The 16352-nt window shown below is 32.7% G+C and overlaps 1 protein-coding gene across 48 annotated transcripts in view; it reads right to left on the bottom strand.

The window, feature by feature from the left end:
- Nucleotides 1-1088: 1088 nt before the first annotated feature.
- Nucleotides 1089-16352, bottom strand: part of LOC105227540 (calcium-activated potassium channel slowpoke) — a 160893-nt gene continuing 145629 nt past the window's right edge. For 33 of the 48 annotated variants that reach the window (XM_049449592.1, XM_049449577.1, XM_049449593.1 and 30 more), the window contains 9 exons: nt 13535-13567; nt 11132-11288; nt 10143-10208; nt 5795-5972; nt 5185-5692; nt 4670-4806; nt 4360-4502; nt 4075-4294; nt 1089-2574 (listed from right to left, as the gene is read on the bottom strand). In XM_049449592.1, the coding sequence (XP_049305549.1) occupies nt 2437-2574; nt 4075-4294; nt 4360-4502; nt 4670-4806; nt 5185-5692; nt 5795-5972; nt 10143-10208; nt 11132-11288; nt 13535-13567 (1580 nt within the window). In that variant the 3' untranslated portion in view covers nt 1089-2436. The remainder of the gene's footprint in view (nt 2575-4074; nt 4295-4359; nt 4503-4669; nt 4807-5184; nt 5693-5794; nt 5973-10142; nt 10209-11131; nt 11289-13534; nt 13568-16352) is intronic. The other 15 variants (XM_049449610.1, XM_049449613.1, XM_049449609.1 and 12 more) reach the window with 3 other exon arrangements.

Here is a 16352-nt window from a genome sequence, read left to right as displayed (position 1 = left end):
TGTTATACAATTTTATTTCCAAAAAAAAAAATACAAAAAAAATGAATAAACTTTTATTTATTTAACAAAAAATATTTAATGAAAATAAATTTTTTATAATTTTGGAAAAACAATGTCTATTTAAAAAAAAAATGGTTCGTAATTTTGCATTTACAAATGACGAGTAATAATAGAACATAATTTTTTTTAACTCAGAAACTTTAAATGACGAAAAAAATAATTTTTTATATAACAAATATGAATTTTATCTAAAAATTTTATATTTTCATATTTTTGATAACTAAAAAAAATAGTTCAAACAATAAATTAAAACCCTTTTTTACTATTATAATTTTTCATTTATAAATGAAGAATAATGACGGAACATAAAAAAACACTTTTTATAACTCCGAAACTTTAAATGACGAAATTTATAATGTTTTAGATAGCAAATATGTATTTTATCCAAAAATATTAAGCTTTCATAGATTTTGATATTTTTGGAAAAATAATCTGTTTTTTATTGTTAAAATAGAAATAGTTCTGCCAATAAACTAAGGCCTTCCTTTTTTACTAATTTTTTTTATAACTTAGAAACTTTAAATGATAAAAAAATAATTAGTTATATAACAAGTATGTGTTCTATCCAAAAATATGAACCTCTCATATTTTTTTATAATTTTGGAAAGTTAATCTGTCAAAATTAATCTTAATCTTATCAAAAATTAAAAAAGATCAAAACTTGCCAGTAAAAAATAAATAAAAAACATTTTTTACAAATTTCTAAATTCATATTTTAAATTGAATATTAAAAATATATATGTACATTTCAATTAAAATAAAACAATATTTTATAAACAACAAATATGCTACTATGAAATTTGTTGAAAAATATATTATAAACTTCTAGAATTAAGGTGTTTAATGCACACAGAAGATAATTTTCCTACAAAATTAAGTATTATTAATTTAAAAAAAAAATAAAAAAAATATATATTTTAGCACTGAATGTAGCGCTTTTAGCAGAGAACTCATTACTATACTCAGCTTCCAGTTTAATGGTCATATGAGGTGTGCGACTTCACTAAAATAATAATGGACAGATGCCAAGGCAATGTTTTTTTATTATTATTAAATAAATTTCATTGCTTTTCTCTGCTTTTATTTTAATTGCCATATGAGGTTTGAGACTTCACTAAAATATTAAAGAGATGCTAAGGCAATGTCTTTTTGATTATTATTACATTTAGCGAGATTTTTGAACAAAATTATAAGCACATGATTTGATTAAAGAAATTATATTTAATATTTTTCTTAATTGTGTGGTTGTATCGCAATAAACCTTTAAGCTATTGAGCAGTTAAAAACTTGGTTTACTGCTTTTCATAGAAACGTTTAGAAAATTATCCTCCGTGTGCGTTTAAAACTAATAGATATGAGTTCATATGCACGCATACTATAATCTAATAAAACTAGTGCAAATTATGACAAAGTTAATTACATAAAAAACTTTAAAACAGCGATAGATTTAATTTTACGAAAATGAAAACTAATAAAAATATATTTAAGATTTTTATGAATATACGTTATACAAGTCATTTGATTTACATAAGTACCAAGCTAAGCTAAGCATAAGACTAGGTCTTTCAATTTCAGAGAGGGTGCAAGTGCAATAAATAATTAACCGAAGTCGTATTAAAGCTAAATTATAAACATTTATTAAATAACATAAAAAAATTACCAAACACAAAAAATACAAGAAAATTCTTCATACATGATTACTTAGTTGCTTACAATCATACATTTATCCTAAATGAAAACAGTAAAGTAAGGTTAATAAATTTTTGAAAATTAATTAAGTAGTTCAGGGCTTTGCGGAATGGTGTGGGAAGCAATCTTTTTACCATTTGAACGATGGATTTTACTCATACTGATTCAAATATCAGTTTGTTTTTGTATATTTTATTAGTTGGAGTTTGATTTTTATATTTGCAAAGACATTTGCTTCCAATTGAAAATTGATTTTTTTGTTTTTGTAACGCACCTCATATACACGCATACATATGCATGTGTTCTAATTCAATGAGGCTTGCATTGGCGAATGTCTGTGCAAATATAAAAGTACAAAATGGCGCATTTACTAGGTCACCCATGTATTGCATAAGCATTTCTTTACATATATAATTTTGACAAATTCCTATAGATTTTGTTTTACCTGCGGCATTAATAATATTAATTTTTTTAATTTTTTGTTCATTACACCAATTGTTTTTGTTGTTTATTGCTTTTTTTGTGCTAATTCTTTTTGTTTGATACATTTCGCATTGCCGCTTGTATTTTTTGCCATATTTTGCCGATTATGTATTGCCAGAAATGCGCTATTTTGTACCCGATCGTTTGCTCCATCGTTCAAATGTACGAGTAAGGACCATCAGTTAAGGCGCTACACAGTAACAATCAAGAGTTATCATCCTTGTTTGAACCACCCCCACCGACCCCGGAGCCTTGTGTGTTGGCAGCCCGACCACCAGGTGGCGCACGTACTGCGGCCGGTTTATACTCTAAGCCCGGATCGAATTGCATTAATACGAAAACCTGAAAAAAATAATGAAAGTATTTAGGTGGTGTGTGAAACTAAATATTTATTTTCTTATTTCAACAGGTTGTACCTTTATAAAAAATATACTACAATTTTAAACCGATCTCTCACAAAGTTCTTGAGTTATAGCTTTTTAAAATTCAGCCTTCTTTTCGAAGTCGTAGATAATTTCGTCTATCTTGGAACCAGTATTAACACTAACAACAATGTCAGCATCGCAATCAAACAGCAGAATAAATTTTGCCCAGGCAAATTTGAGGAGTAAAGTAAGTATTGAGAAGTAAAGTCCACTGTCGTCTTTCGCTACGTGGCGCCAAACCAAGCGAAGCCAGGTCCTTCCAACGGAGTGGAAGTCTTCCTCTTCCTCTGCTTCCCCCGGCGGGTACTGCGTCGAATACTTTCAGAGCTGGAGTGTTTTCGTCAAATACGGTAGTCGATGGAACGATGAGCTGTACGAGATATACGATGACATTGACATAGTTCAGGGAATTAAGAGACAGGGGCTACGCTGCCTAGGTCATGTCGTCCGAATGGACGAAAACACTCCAGCTCTGAAAGTATTCAAAGACTTCCACTCCGTTGGAAGGACCAGGAGGAAAAAGGCATTTGGAACTTCAAATTGGCGCCAAACAACCTAAAGGAAGAAGGTCTGGAGCCAATAAAAAAGGAAGAAAAGAAAAAAATCTTCTAGGAGATATTTCTATTTTAATTTTAATTCACGGAGAAAGGACTACTGGATGGCTGTTGGCCTCTTGACAGTCACAACCTACTGATATCACATGGGAGGCGGGAAGTGCAGAGAGGTTGTCATGAGAGAGATGCTGGAACACTTCCTATGGCTGTGTCCACCAGTATTTAGAGCTAGCGTTAACTACCTAAGAGCTTCGGAATTCAAGAAAGACAAGGCGTTAAACATAGACATCAAGTTGCTCTTAAAGTTCGCAAAAAGCGTTCTCATTCTACGTGACGAATTTTTTTACCACAAGCGAAACTGAACCTCCGTCTGACATTACTAAGGGCCAGTAGGTCTATTTATGGCGTGATAGTCGACCAGTATAACCTAAACTAACGTAATCATCGTAGAAGGTCCGAGTCATTTCAGCAGTGGAACATCATTTTTTTAGCGTTTAAATCTCTCTATTCTTCATTTCACGGTGTCTTCTATTGAAAGTACCAGAGATTTAAAGTTTCACAAAGCGAGTCTCGATGATAACATTTATAAAAGACAACACTTATTGCGTAACAAGTTCCAACAGAGCCTATAAAGTATGCGCAGATTTGACTTTATAAATGGCAATCTTCACATAAGTATGTAGATCTAAAGGTATTTAGTAGCGGGGTAAGAAATTAGCTAGGCTTCTTCTTTTAAAATGTTCCTATGGTACGAAAAAGCTCACTTGCCCTTATTTTCAAGTGTCAAGTTTTCGAAGAACGCTTAACCGCTGTACGGTTCTAAGTGGACTCAAATTTTTCTGATGTGTTCTTTTTGGACTTACCTGATCTGTTGGCAGTAGTGAAAAATCATCGGGTGGGTTCGTTATAACATAACGTTTGCTACTCGCATCACAACTCGAACTCGTATCCCGAAATCGGTAGAGGCCAATGCAAAGCATGCCGTACGATTTGAGCGCCGCCACAAATAGATCACCATATTTACCACATTCGCCGAATTGGGCCAAGGGACCATCATACAGCGATATTTGGCCAACACGACATCTGCGCGAGTGAATTGTAAATGTTAAGTCTCAATGGCTATTGACAAAATAAAGAATAAAACGCACCTGTCACGATTGCTAAGACTATCCACAGTGCTGTAACCGCCACGTAGACCAGCACCTTCGGCGAGTATGAGTTCCAGCTCTGGTGTAGCGCCGCCGGTGATAAGTGAGCGGATTAACGTTAAAGCGTTTTGATTAAAGTACGTCTAAAGGCGATAAACAAAGATAGTGTATAAGTATGATGAAAGAGTTCGAGAATTTAAGTAGTGTTAGTAGTAGCCGCGTGCACGAAATAGGCACGAAGAGAGAGTAAGTTAATTAGAAATATTTTTTTAGGTAGGTGGGGGCTACTGTAAAGGTTACGTTCAATTACCGTCGACATCAGCGAGTCGAGAACACTAACGGCGAAGGCGGTACCGCAGGCGAACGGCTGCGTCAGATATAGCTCCGTATCCGGATCATCGTCATCGTCTTGATCGAGAAACTGCACGTTACTATCGTTGACCAGTTCTTGAAACAACAACCAAAACAAAGTTTAACGCTTTGACCTTTAACTAGCGGCGAGCGCATTTAAGAGTAAGACGAGAGTGTACAACGACTAATACATTCATGACTCGGGCGTAGAATTGGTACAAAATTGGCTTACATAATTCCAACAGCAATGTGCTTAAATTTTTTTTCATAAGAAAATGTTTAAATTCATAACAACAACACGCTACAAATACACATAAATATAAAGAAAAAAATGTGCCAAAACAAGTTTTATATAAAACCAATAACGGTTTATGAGAGCCAACTTTGTGCCAACGCCAGCGGTTGGATGAATGTGTCGCATGTGATTTGGTCGTTTAATCGCAAACACAGCCAACTTAGTGCGATGCAGTTTACCTGTTATCATGGGCACATTCGCGCCGTAAACGGAGCCGCGCCGTTGCAGCACAATTGGGCTGCCAGCGGTCGCGCTCAGATTATCGAATTCGGGCCCACGTTGACTCAGTACACCGATCGTATCGTCAAAGGTCATTGCCTTGATGTTGAGCGACGCTAGAATGGCCTCCTTATCGGCCAGCGTCGGATCGTCGTTGCTAGGAACTTTCGCCGACAGAATACAACACATATCGCACAGATTCACGTTCACGGCACGCAAATCGGCACGACTCAGCGGCGAACCGTTCAACACCGATATCTTTGGCAAATTCTGCAACATCTTCCATTCGCGTCGTATATAGTCCACCGAACCGACTATCACCACATGCTTCAGTTCGTGATAGTGAAAGTTTGAGGCGCGCAATGGCATCACCAAGTTGCGCAGTCCGATTAGCGGCGAATCTGGATCGGCAAAAAGGCATACGACAACGTGACCATTTAGAACAGTCATTGCCGCTTGATTGCGATCCTATTGATATTTTTTTTTTTTTAGAAATAAATGAAATGAAATTGGGAAATATTTGTGATCATAATTTTTCTAGTCTATGTAAATGCCATGTATGATGCCCACCAATATGCAGTCTTCTAAATTCTTAGCCGGACTCCAGTGGAACATGCCCGTCGAATCGTATTTCATTTCGGTCTTTTCAAAATCGAAATCCTTCGATTGATCGTCCGCAATACCGGCCGGTAGTGAGACGCCGCCATTTTGATTTTGTGTGCCTGTGCCGGAGCTGCGACTTGTTGGCCTAAGCCCCGTCAATGAGAGAAGCAAAGTAAGAGAGAAAATTGGTTGTAGTCAAAAAGCGTTAATTTATTATATATCGGCCCACTGTGCTTTACTACTACACTTATGTATGTATGTATGTAAGTAGTATTAACGAATGCTTATACATGAACAAATGGCAGTAAGTAATTAATTAGTACTTATGCAAAAAACGAACGAAATGATTGAGCAAACGTATGCATTTACATTGCATTCTTTATGTTTGTATGTAATATAATATAAGTATCAGTGCTGCAAAAAATATTTGTGCTTAGTTAACATGAGCATATTCATTCGCATGTCTCAATAGTTATTTCTAATATATCTACTACGTCATCTAAGTATCTGAGATAAATTATAAATATGTTTCAAAATTATGCTTTCAAAAATGTTCATATATGTGAGTTATGCAGTTATGGTTTTTAAAAATGTTTTTTATTTCGTTTTTGGCAGTGTGGAAGTTTATAAAAAATGATTTAAAAATTGTCATTCTCAAAAATTAAAATTTATAGTATTGGATATTGAGATTAATATACTCATAATATAAGTTTAAATACATTAAGTCTAAGGTAGTTAGTGGTTGCAAAATTTCCAAGTTCATTTAAGATAGTTCCATGCGTTAGCCTGAAAATCTCAAATAAAAAAATATATTCCTAAAAATTTCTGTTTCGTATTTTATAATAATTTTCATAATTTTTCACTTCTGTATACAACAAAATCATAGAAAAATGATATATGGCAGTCTCTTCTGAGTTTTGGAAATTTTTACTTCGCGTTAATTCTTAAAAAATGGGAACAGAAGGAAATTATCAAATGATAAATCGGTTAAATATGGAAAATATGGAAAATATCGCACAGCTTCGATTTTTTACTTATAGAATAACCAATTGTTCCAGATGTTGTAGAAGGTTTAAAATATTTTATATATAATACATTATTATAAGAGAATCTATCGTGCGGCTTCGACTGTTTTTCGATAGTGAAGGAACTTTTTTCAAATTAAATTTCTCTCTAAATTTTACTTTTATCCTACACAGCACCCAGAAATTGTAATTAAATTTCTTGGAAAAATTATATTGCAAAAAGCCGTATTTTGCTAAGTTGGTAGGACGTCCTTAATTACTATCCGAAATATGAGCGCGATCTGCCAACAGTTTGTTTTCAGGAGCTGTTTAAGTTGGTACACCTCAGTAGTGCGTTGCGATTTTTACAATGGGTAAAAAGTCGAATAAAGAATTTGTCTAAAATTTTGAAGGATATGGTGTTTGAAAATCGTCAGACAAGTGTTAGAGAGATATAAAACGCGTTCTTGCTCGACTCATCCCAATAAAACTGAGTTTTTTTTCAAAAAAAATATTGTAAACATGTCTCTTTGGGCATGTTTTATCTTGCAATTTCCGATCCCACATTAGTGAAGAACATTATAACTGCTGGTGAAACATGGGTTTATGAGCTTGACATGCAACTTGTTGTTCAACAATCATCGGAAAAAACGAGCCGAAACCAAAAAAAAAAAACACAGTAAAGCCGCTTAAAAATCAAGGTGATGTCATGAGGCGGTTGTGTGAGAACATCTGTCGAAAAGGCCGGAATTGTAGAAGAGCAATTTATGGATTTTACACAACGATAATGCACCATCGCATCGAGTCACGACTGTGATCGAATTTAAAGCCAAAAACGCAACGAATACCATCGATCAACCGAAGTATTCACCAGAAGAATTTTATTTGTTCCCCAACCAGAAAATGCCGCTCTGTCGAACTCGTTTTCAGTCGATCGAAGTTCGATGAAGAAGCTGAAGGACAACCCAAAAAGTGCTTATGAAAAGTGTTTCGAGGCCTAAAAAATTCGTTGGCAGTATATGTCATCTAGTGGGGACTACTTTGAAGGCGATATTGATGAATTTTTTTGTCACAATGTAAAATAGCATAATAATTAAGGTTACCCGACTTTGCTTGGGACAACATATAATAAACTAAGGAACTGATTAACAACTCAATTGTATTTCATACAAATATCGGATATAATTTGATCTTAATGTAATAAGGTTTACATACTAATTTTGTTAATATGCCGGAGAACTATCACCCCTTCTAGAATCTATAATAATAACCTGATGAAAGAAAATAACATATGAAGCGGATGAAAATAAAGCCAATGAAAAGTTCAGTAAACTTTTAAGTACAAAACGAAATCAAAATTAATTTTGATACATACATAAATGAAATTTGGACGATCTGTTTAATTAGAACCATATTGTTGATATTCGAATGATGTTATGTATATATAATACATGATACATTTATGATATGATCGCTTGAGAAATGAATGTTGGCGTTTAATGGGACGAAAAGGAACCTGAAGAGATTCAAGAGCTGCCATTTCATGCAGAAAAAACTAAGGATTGGTGTGGTTTAGGAGCTGGTGGCTAAGAACGTGGTATATCATACCGTTAGAATCTTTCCTGTAAGGAAATCTAAAGTTTAGAGTCTGCGCGGACATCTCTGCTTCGATTTCGACTTGGAGCAAAATATCATGTTTGTCATTCGCCAGTTACCAGTCGAAATTTTCGAACGAGTCATCGAAAATTGGACTCAATGCATGGACCATCTAAGGCGTAACTGCGGCCAACATTTGAAAGAGATACTCTTTAAACAATAAATGCCAAAAAATGTTTTTTCGAATGATAATAAACATTCCCATTAAATTTGAAATTTCTTCTTTTTTTCTTTAAAAAGTAGGGAACCTTGAAATGAATCACTGTTTAGTATTATATACTTTTAGTAACAATGTTCATGTTACGTTGATGTTTTTTATAAGAAGATATTTTGCTACTTTGAGGTTATGACTATGAATAATAAGATGAAAGTCCCGTTTTTAATTCTGGAACTGCTTATTTGAGTACAGTATATTATCTTACATATATGTATGTACATGAATTTGCTTTAAATATACAGATCTGCTGCTTAATCGAACTTCATTGACTTCCTATGGTCATTGCTACCTGATAATAAGCCAAATCTGTCAGCAAGTAAATGACGGAACTCTGCCGATATCAATGAAAAATATCACTTAAGTAGTTGCATGATATAATGAGTGAAATAATGTTGAGTATTATGCCGCTGAGATTGTGTTTGAATGTGCCTCAAGGTGTTTGATCTTTCAATGTCGTTGAAACAAGTATACAAGTGTATAATAATTTTCAAACATTTAATGATAAAATTACCTCAACATTTATTTCAAATTATTTTATAATAAATAAACACATTTAATTTATAATTATAATTATATAACTACCATATATAATATACAAAAATACAAAAAGTGATGGAAGACAGGCAATGTACAATAACAAGCATTATTATAAACTTATTTAACAGCAATAAATCGAAGAAATTGCTAAATGATTATAAAATCGAATTATGTATTTATGTATATAGTATTTATGTATATAATGACACTTTGAAAACTCCTTTTACATAATTTGAGTGGCATGATTTTTAAGCCACAGCGAGATGAGTATTACTGTGAGTGATTGGAAAGAAAAGCGCGTAAAAGCGAGTAAATATTGAGTCAACCGTGTGATTATATGCGTATGTGTGCTTGTTTATGTGATTAAGATTTAGTATGTAAATGTACATATGTATTTACAAACACGCAGTACATTGTTTGAGACATGAATTTTATGAACAAAAACCGTGTATGAAGTATGGCAAAAATATTCTGATACTTCTTCGAAACAAAACTACGTGTTTTTTGTTTTTGCATTGATATTTGAAAATTGGATGCAAATATAGCGACGTAAATTACCAGTTAATAAATGTACGAACAAATTGCAAAACATGACTGGAGAGTGCATACAAATAATTGTAGTTGTAAATTTATTTACACACCTACTGATGTAGACACACACATTTACAAAAAAAATTGAAAACAACAAAAACATGCAATATCATATTGCATGTGATACAAGTAAATGCGACAATATACAAAGACGATAGATAGATAGAATCGACAGAACAAGTGGGTGAATAAGAGTGTGAAACAAACGTTGTAGAATAGTAGTGAAAAAAGACAACAACAACAACTATGTTTTGTGTGACATTTTAAGTGAAAGCATTCAAATTTTTATAAGTTTAGAGTGGACGCATACATGAGCTTTTTAACTTCGTAAGCGAGTTGATAGCCCGCATATGGGTTAGCATCGTTTTCTGGCGGCCTGAAACAAAATTTTTCATTAAGTCTTGGCTTTTGTTGCTGTTATTATTAATGTTATTATGTTAATACATGTTTGCATTTGACATTGCTTACAAAGATAATACATATATGTATGTATAAGTATATATTTTTAGTAGAGAAACATATTTTCAGAGTTGTGGGAGGTAAAAGTAAATATATAACAATTTATTTTTTGTTGGAAGTTTTGTTTATTTTTATTTAAATACAATCAATAAGCTGCATATTTTACAAACGCTTGCTGTTAGAGACTTATAAAAAAACGGAAAACAACTTGTATGATAAAAATTTAAAATGAAATTTTTTACACTGGAAAAAAATGTTATGTCAAAATGAAATTTTTGATGATTTTTGCAGAAGTTTGCGCAAAGTATAAATAAAATTATAGATGAGCGAAAGTACACAGCGCAAAAATAATATAACTTAAACATTAAATATTTGCTAAATTGCTGTCTCTTTCAATATGAATATTATTTATTGCTTGGGCACTGCTAACTAACACTTTGTGGACTGCAATTCGGAAAAGTAGGCGCGCTTAAAAGCAGCTAAACTAAAATTTGAAATTAAATTATATTTTTATAGTATATGCCTAGGCGCTGACTTTTGCTAATTTATAAAAATATATAATTGATATTTTACCTAAATATTAAAAATAAAATATAAATAAAATTTTAAATAAATGTTGCCATTAATTTAATAATAATTATTTATATAATATTAATAATAATGAATTATTAATTTTTTCACTTTCATATTTTCAAAGCCGTTCTGCGTCAAAGCTTTTTCATAAAATATTATTCTAAGCATTTCAGCATAAATTGACAAGTAATACTTTGTATTTTTATATAGTATAATAACTTTTAAGTTTTTAATATATTGTTTATAATGTCATCTGCTCATACTCACCTGTTGTATTGTGATGGTGATATCACCTGACCCTCAACCTGCTGTCGGTTAATTGTCGGTTTCACCTTGTTAACTTGTTTCGCAGCTATTGAATTCATATGCAGCCCTGTACTACCGTTGCCGGTGCCGTTCGTGCGGCGACCATTGCGATTTATGACTGTAAATAGAAATTTAGCGGTTTCTTAGTCTACATACATATTTCAAATAAATATAAAACATCCATACACAAATATATGTTTTTAAATGTTTTTGCACTTAGTCTTAGATTAGCTGTATTTATGTAGCGTCAACTAAAATGCAAAACAAGGTAGCATCAAAAAAATCGAAATAGAATTTTTTATTGCTTACGAATCATTGCATTATATTACATACATATGTATATGTATGTATGTATCATACATTTTTCAGCTTCCGCTGACAGATATAACCACTATATAACCTATATGTAACCAATATTTAACCATTTTATAACCAAAACACAAATTTCGTTTCAATATGAGTGATTTCTCTTATTTCGTTTTATCTTCGCCTGTCAACTTATGAAAAGTGATGTTACGTTACTTTGCATTTTAGCTGACGATAGGAAGGTGCCGCAAAATGTTTAGACAAAATTATTCACGTACAGAATTTAGAAGTTCAATAACACTCGAGAATTACTATTGATAAGCTTCAGAAGATTAACTTTTCAAATGAATTCCATGTTAAATGCATATTTTTTTCGGTTCCATTACTTTAAAACAACAAAAAACATATGTAGCATAATTTGGACTTGTCATAATCGATTTTCGGGTCATTAAGATCCAACAGTAGTTGCTTGGTTTAGACTCAATTTTATAAATTCACGAATGCATTAATGAGCTTATAAAATATTAATATTACAAAGCTTAATCAAGTTTTGGTACTTTCGGGTAGTTATACCAATTAATGACTTTATACTTTTGGGTAGTCCAACCAATTATTTATAATTTTAAATTCAGAACAAGTATTTAAATATAAAGCAGCAGAATTCATAGCACATTTGTGAATGTTCATTAGTGGTCGAAAAATAGCTTCATCGGTCTTTCTGCGACACCCTCTTATGTAGGACTTTAACTAGTTTGACATATACACATTAATATTTAAGGCTATGTTGCCAATTTGTTTTTAATTGTATTTATTATTTTTTAGTTTGATTAATATATGTTTTTGGTTTGGGAAGTAGCAACACTTGGAATTATTATTTACGGTTTGTACATAGTACTACTAAAATTAATACAATACTGCACTCAGTTGCCGGTTTCTAGTTTAATTTTGTGAGTTTTCGTATTCTTTAGAGATTATTTTATATATTTCGGGGATATTTGTGCTTTTAAAGTGAGCGACATCTAAGAAAACCAAGCAATTTTTCAGTTTGAAAATAGTTGAACATCGACTGTATTTATCATATCGTTTATACGGCTTTATATGTGGGGTTCGGTGAAGATCGTGCTTCTCCCTTATAGGTTTCATAAGACTGCTGAAAGTTGTCTCAATACTCGTTTTTAAATTCTCCATTATTTTAGATGGATTAGTGGCTTACAGAAATATAATTTGATAGTTATTTTAAAAATATCTAAAAATATCTGCTCACACCACGTTTTACGGAATTCGCCTAACGCGATAGTCTCGTTGAACTGATTGTTAAAATATGAGCATATAAACTTTTTGTGAGTTCAAGTGGTTTTTTTATGGTATAAACAGATGATAGTTATTAACTTTATTGGGAACCTGCTTCTAATCAGGAAAAAAATGTAGTGAGAATTAAAACTCATTTAGTTTTTAAATAAATTGTGGATGCTCCCGCGGCAATACCTCAATAGTCGTACTTCGACATGGACACAAATTTATATCTGCGATTCTCATTCTGATTTTTTAAGTCTTGTAGAGCCCCCAGAGGTGATCTAGTGACTGATGCCCAGAGCATACTGAAATTATGTAGGGAACACTTCTGCAGCCTGCTGAATGACAGTGAAAGCGTAACACCAGGAGATGGTGAACGCGATTCCCCAATCGATGACGATGGAGTAGACATTTCATTGTCAGATCATAAAGAAGTTGAAATAGCAATTAACCGTCTGAAGAACAACAAACCAGCGGAGGGCCAATGAATTGCCGACGGAGCTATTCAAAGAAGGCGGCGAAGAACTAATAACGAGCATACAACACCTTCTTCGTAGAATATGGTCGGACGAAAGCATGCCCGACGATTGGAATTTAAGTTTGCTACAAAAAGGGTGACAGTAGTACACCAATAAATAATAGCAAAAGCTAGAAACACCATATCTAAACTGGTAAATCTCACTTTCCTAAGATGTCGCTGTCTTGAATGGAGCCCTTGCTGCCGACGAACATTTAAACAAAACACAACACTTTGTAAATACTTACGGTTCACATCCTCTCTATCGCGTGTCATGTCACCTAATCACCACCAAAGCGTTTAAAACAAAAAAAGTATATACAAAAGAGAAAACAAACTTTAGAAAATGGGCATTTGTTATGTTTGCGGCGATTAGGTTGAAAAGAAAGGTAAATTTTTCAAACATTTTTGTACGCGTGTGTAATATTATTTGGTTGTGTTGTTATCTTTTGTAGCGACACTACAAACATATATGTATATAAGTAAGTGAGTAAATAGTATGCAATATAAGTAATTAAAAAGCAAGTGAAATAAAACGGTATCAGATGATTATTATGTTTTAGCAGTTTGCTGCAGTTTTTCGTGTGGCAAAAACTACTAATTTGGTTTTTATTTTCGTTTTTCTTGTTGCAAGTTAGCGTTTGAGCGTGAACACTGGCGTATTGCAATTGTTATTGTACATATACATTTAGCATATATTTTATTAGTTTTGGAAATACTCTTGACTACACTTTGTCTATTTCAAGTGTTTAAAACTTTTCACTTTTTCGTGACTATTTCGTTCAACGATACAAGAATTAGATTTGGAACTATTGAAAATTGAATTAAACTATTAATATTAAATACTGTACTTTCAATCACGAATTAGGACAATTCTATGTAGAAGAGAGAGAGAGAAAAAGAGTACTAGAGAGTGTGTGAGTACAAAGTAATACAAGTATATGTAGAGAAAATGTTTTTTTCATAAACACAAAGGAAATTATATAAAAGTTATGAAATAGTTGATCTTTAGTGACTACAAGTACTTGTATATACACACACATATATAGTTATGTAGATGAAATTACAAGTTTTACAATTTTTGTAGTTGAAATAGTAATTAACAAGCATAATTCATAATATATTTATAGTAGAAAGCAAATCAGTGAAAAACGTTAAAAAATATTTATTTCAAATACAATAATGAGCACCAAGTACGAATAGTAGTAATTGATTTACTTATACGAGTAGTGGAACGAGTAAATGTCATGTATTAACGTATAAAGAGAAATTATCATCACTAATTTGTTGTTATTATTATTTTTTTTACAGTTTATAGTAGACACACACGTTAAACGGTAATTTTATTTACTTTTTTTATGTAAGTAACCGGTTCTAGAGTTATTGGAAAACAAGAGAGATTAATACAAACATACAAGTAACTGAAAAGTACCTGGTAGGTAAGGGTTATGCTACCTACAACACGACACTGATTTAACCTGTTAACGGTTTTTAATTCGTTTTTTACCACTATTTAATGGACATTGTATGAATCAAAAAGTAATTAAAAGTTTCTTTAAATAAAAAAAATAAAATGCACGTTAATATAATCATTAAACTAACCTAGATTAGAAAACCTTATGATTTTTTGTACACTTCTCCAACCCTCACTTACAAAAAAAAATTAAAACGATTTTGAATTAAAAATTTCTAGTGATAAACTACTTCCTCTTCATTTCCAAAATATATATAAAAACATATATAATTAAGCGTAAATTATTTTTAGAAAAACAAAATGATGTTTAAAGAGAAAACCAAATTTAAAAAAACGAAAAGCTAAAGTAGATTTAACATTATGATTTAAGATCTTAAAAATTACAAAAAAGTCATAGGAATTAGAAAAACTTAAATTGGGTAGTAAATATTTTCTATGTTTTCAGTCATACATGGAAATATCTAGTTTGGGTATGCACAACCAACTTAAAGCCGTTTTTGAATACAGTTGCAGGCATTGGCTATCTTCGAAGTATTTCTATTTGGTTTCAAGATAAGCAAATTCGTGTGGTTTGCCAAGAGATGGGGTAACTTTATTACTAATCCAGAGAAATTACTGTCTTTCAGCGTCTTTTTTGAAGAGTAAGCCAAAATATCTACTTGAAGAAGCGTTTTTGGGGAGAGTTTTGTTCTGTGGTGTTGGTTGTTATGAAAAAATAATTAGAGCTGCAGATCTGAATAGAGAATCTTCTACAAGATTGTTAACTGTTTGCGTACGCGGATGACATTGATATCATTGGCTTCCAAGTCGCGTGCTGACAGTCATAATATCGAAGTCGTAGATAATTTCGTCTATGTTGGAACCAGCATTAACACCAACAACAATGTTAGGCTCTAATAACCCTTGCCAGCAGTTGCTACTTCGGGCTGAGAAGGCAAATGAGAAGTAAAATCCTCTCTCGACGTACATTATCCCCGTCTTGCTATGTGGTACAGAGGCATGGACAATGGCAACATCTGATAAGTCGGCATTACGAGTTTTCGAATAAAAGATTCTGCGAAGATTTCTGGTCCTTTACGATGAGTTGTACGAGATATATGACGACATTGACATAATTCAACGAATTAATAGACGGCTAGATGATGTTGAGAGAATGGATGAAAATACTCCAACTTAGAGAGAATTCGACCCACTACCCGCCTGGGGAAGTAGAGGAAGAGGAAGACCTCCACTTCGGTGAAAATACCAGGGGAGAAGGACCTGGCAACAGTTGAAATCTCCAGCTGGCGTCAAACAGCGGAAAGGAAAAATAACTGGCGCGGTGTTGTAACTCGGCTTTAACTACCTAAGCGGTGTCTACACCAATAAAGAAGAAAAAGGTGAGCGATTGCTTGAAACGCCCGGAATTTGCAGGCAATAATTTTCCACTTAACAAAGCTCGTCCTCATACTGAACGACCGAATAAAAATTATTTGCAAAACACCGGCTAGAAAGTTTTGCCTTGTTGGCTTTATAGCCTAGAACTTGCCCCTTCTAACAATCGTCGATGCAGAAGGTTTCACTGGAATACGTTTACATCAGAACAAGGTTTC

This window comes from Bactrocera dorsalis, chromosome 2 (genome assembly GCF_023373825.1).
Source record: "Bactrocera dorsalis isolate Fly_Bdor chromosome 2, ASM2337382v1, whole genome shotgun sequence".
Lineage (NCBI taxonomy): Eukaryota > Metazoa > Arthropoda > Insecta > Diptera > Tephritidae > Bactrocera > Bactrocera dorsalis.
Note: the sequence above shows the minus strand (reverse complement) of the source record. Positions and strands in the feature narration are given on the sequence as shown.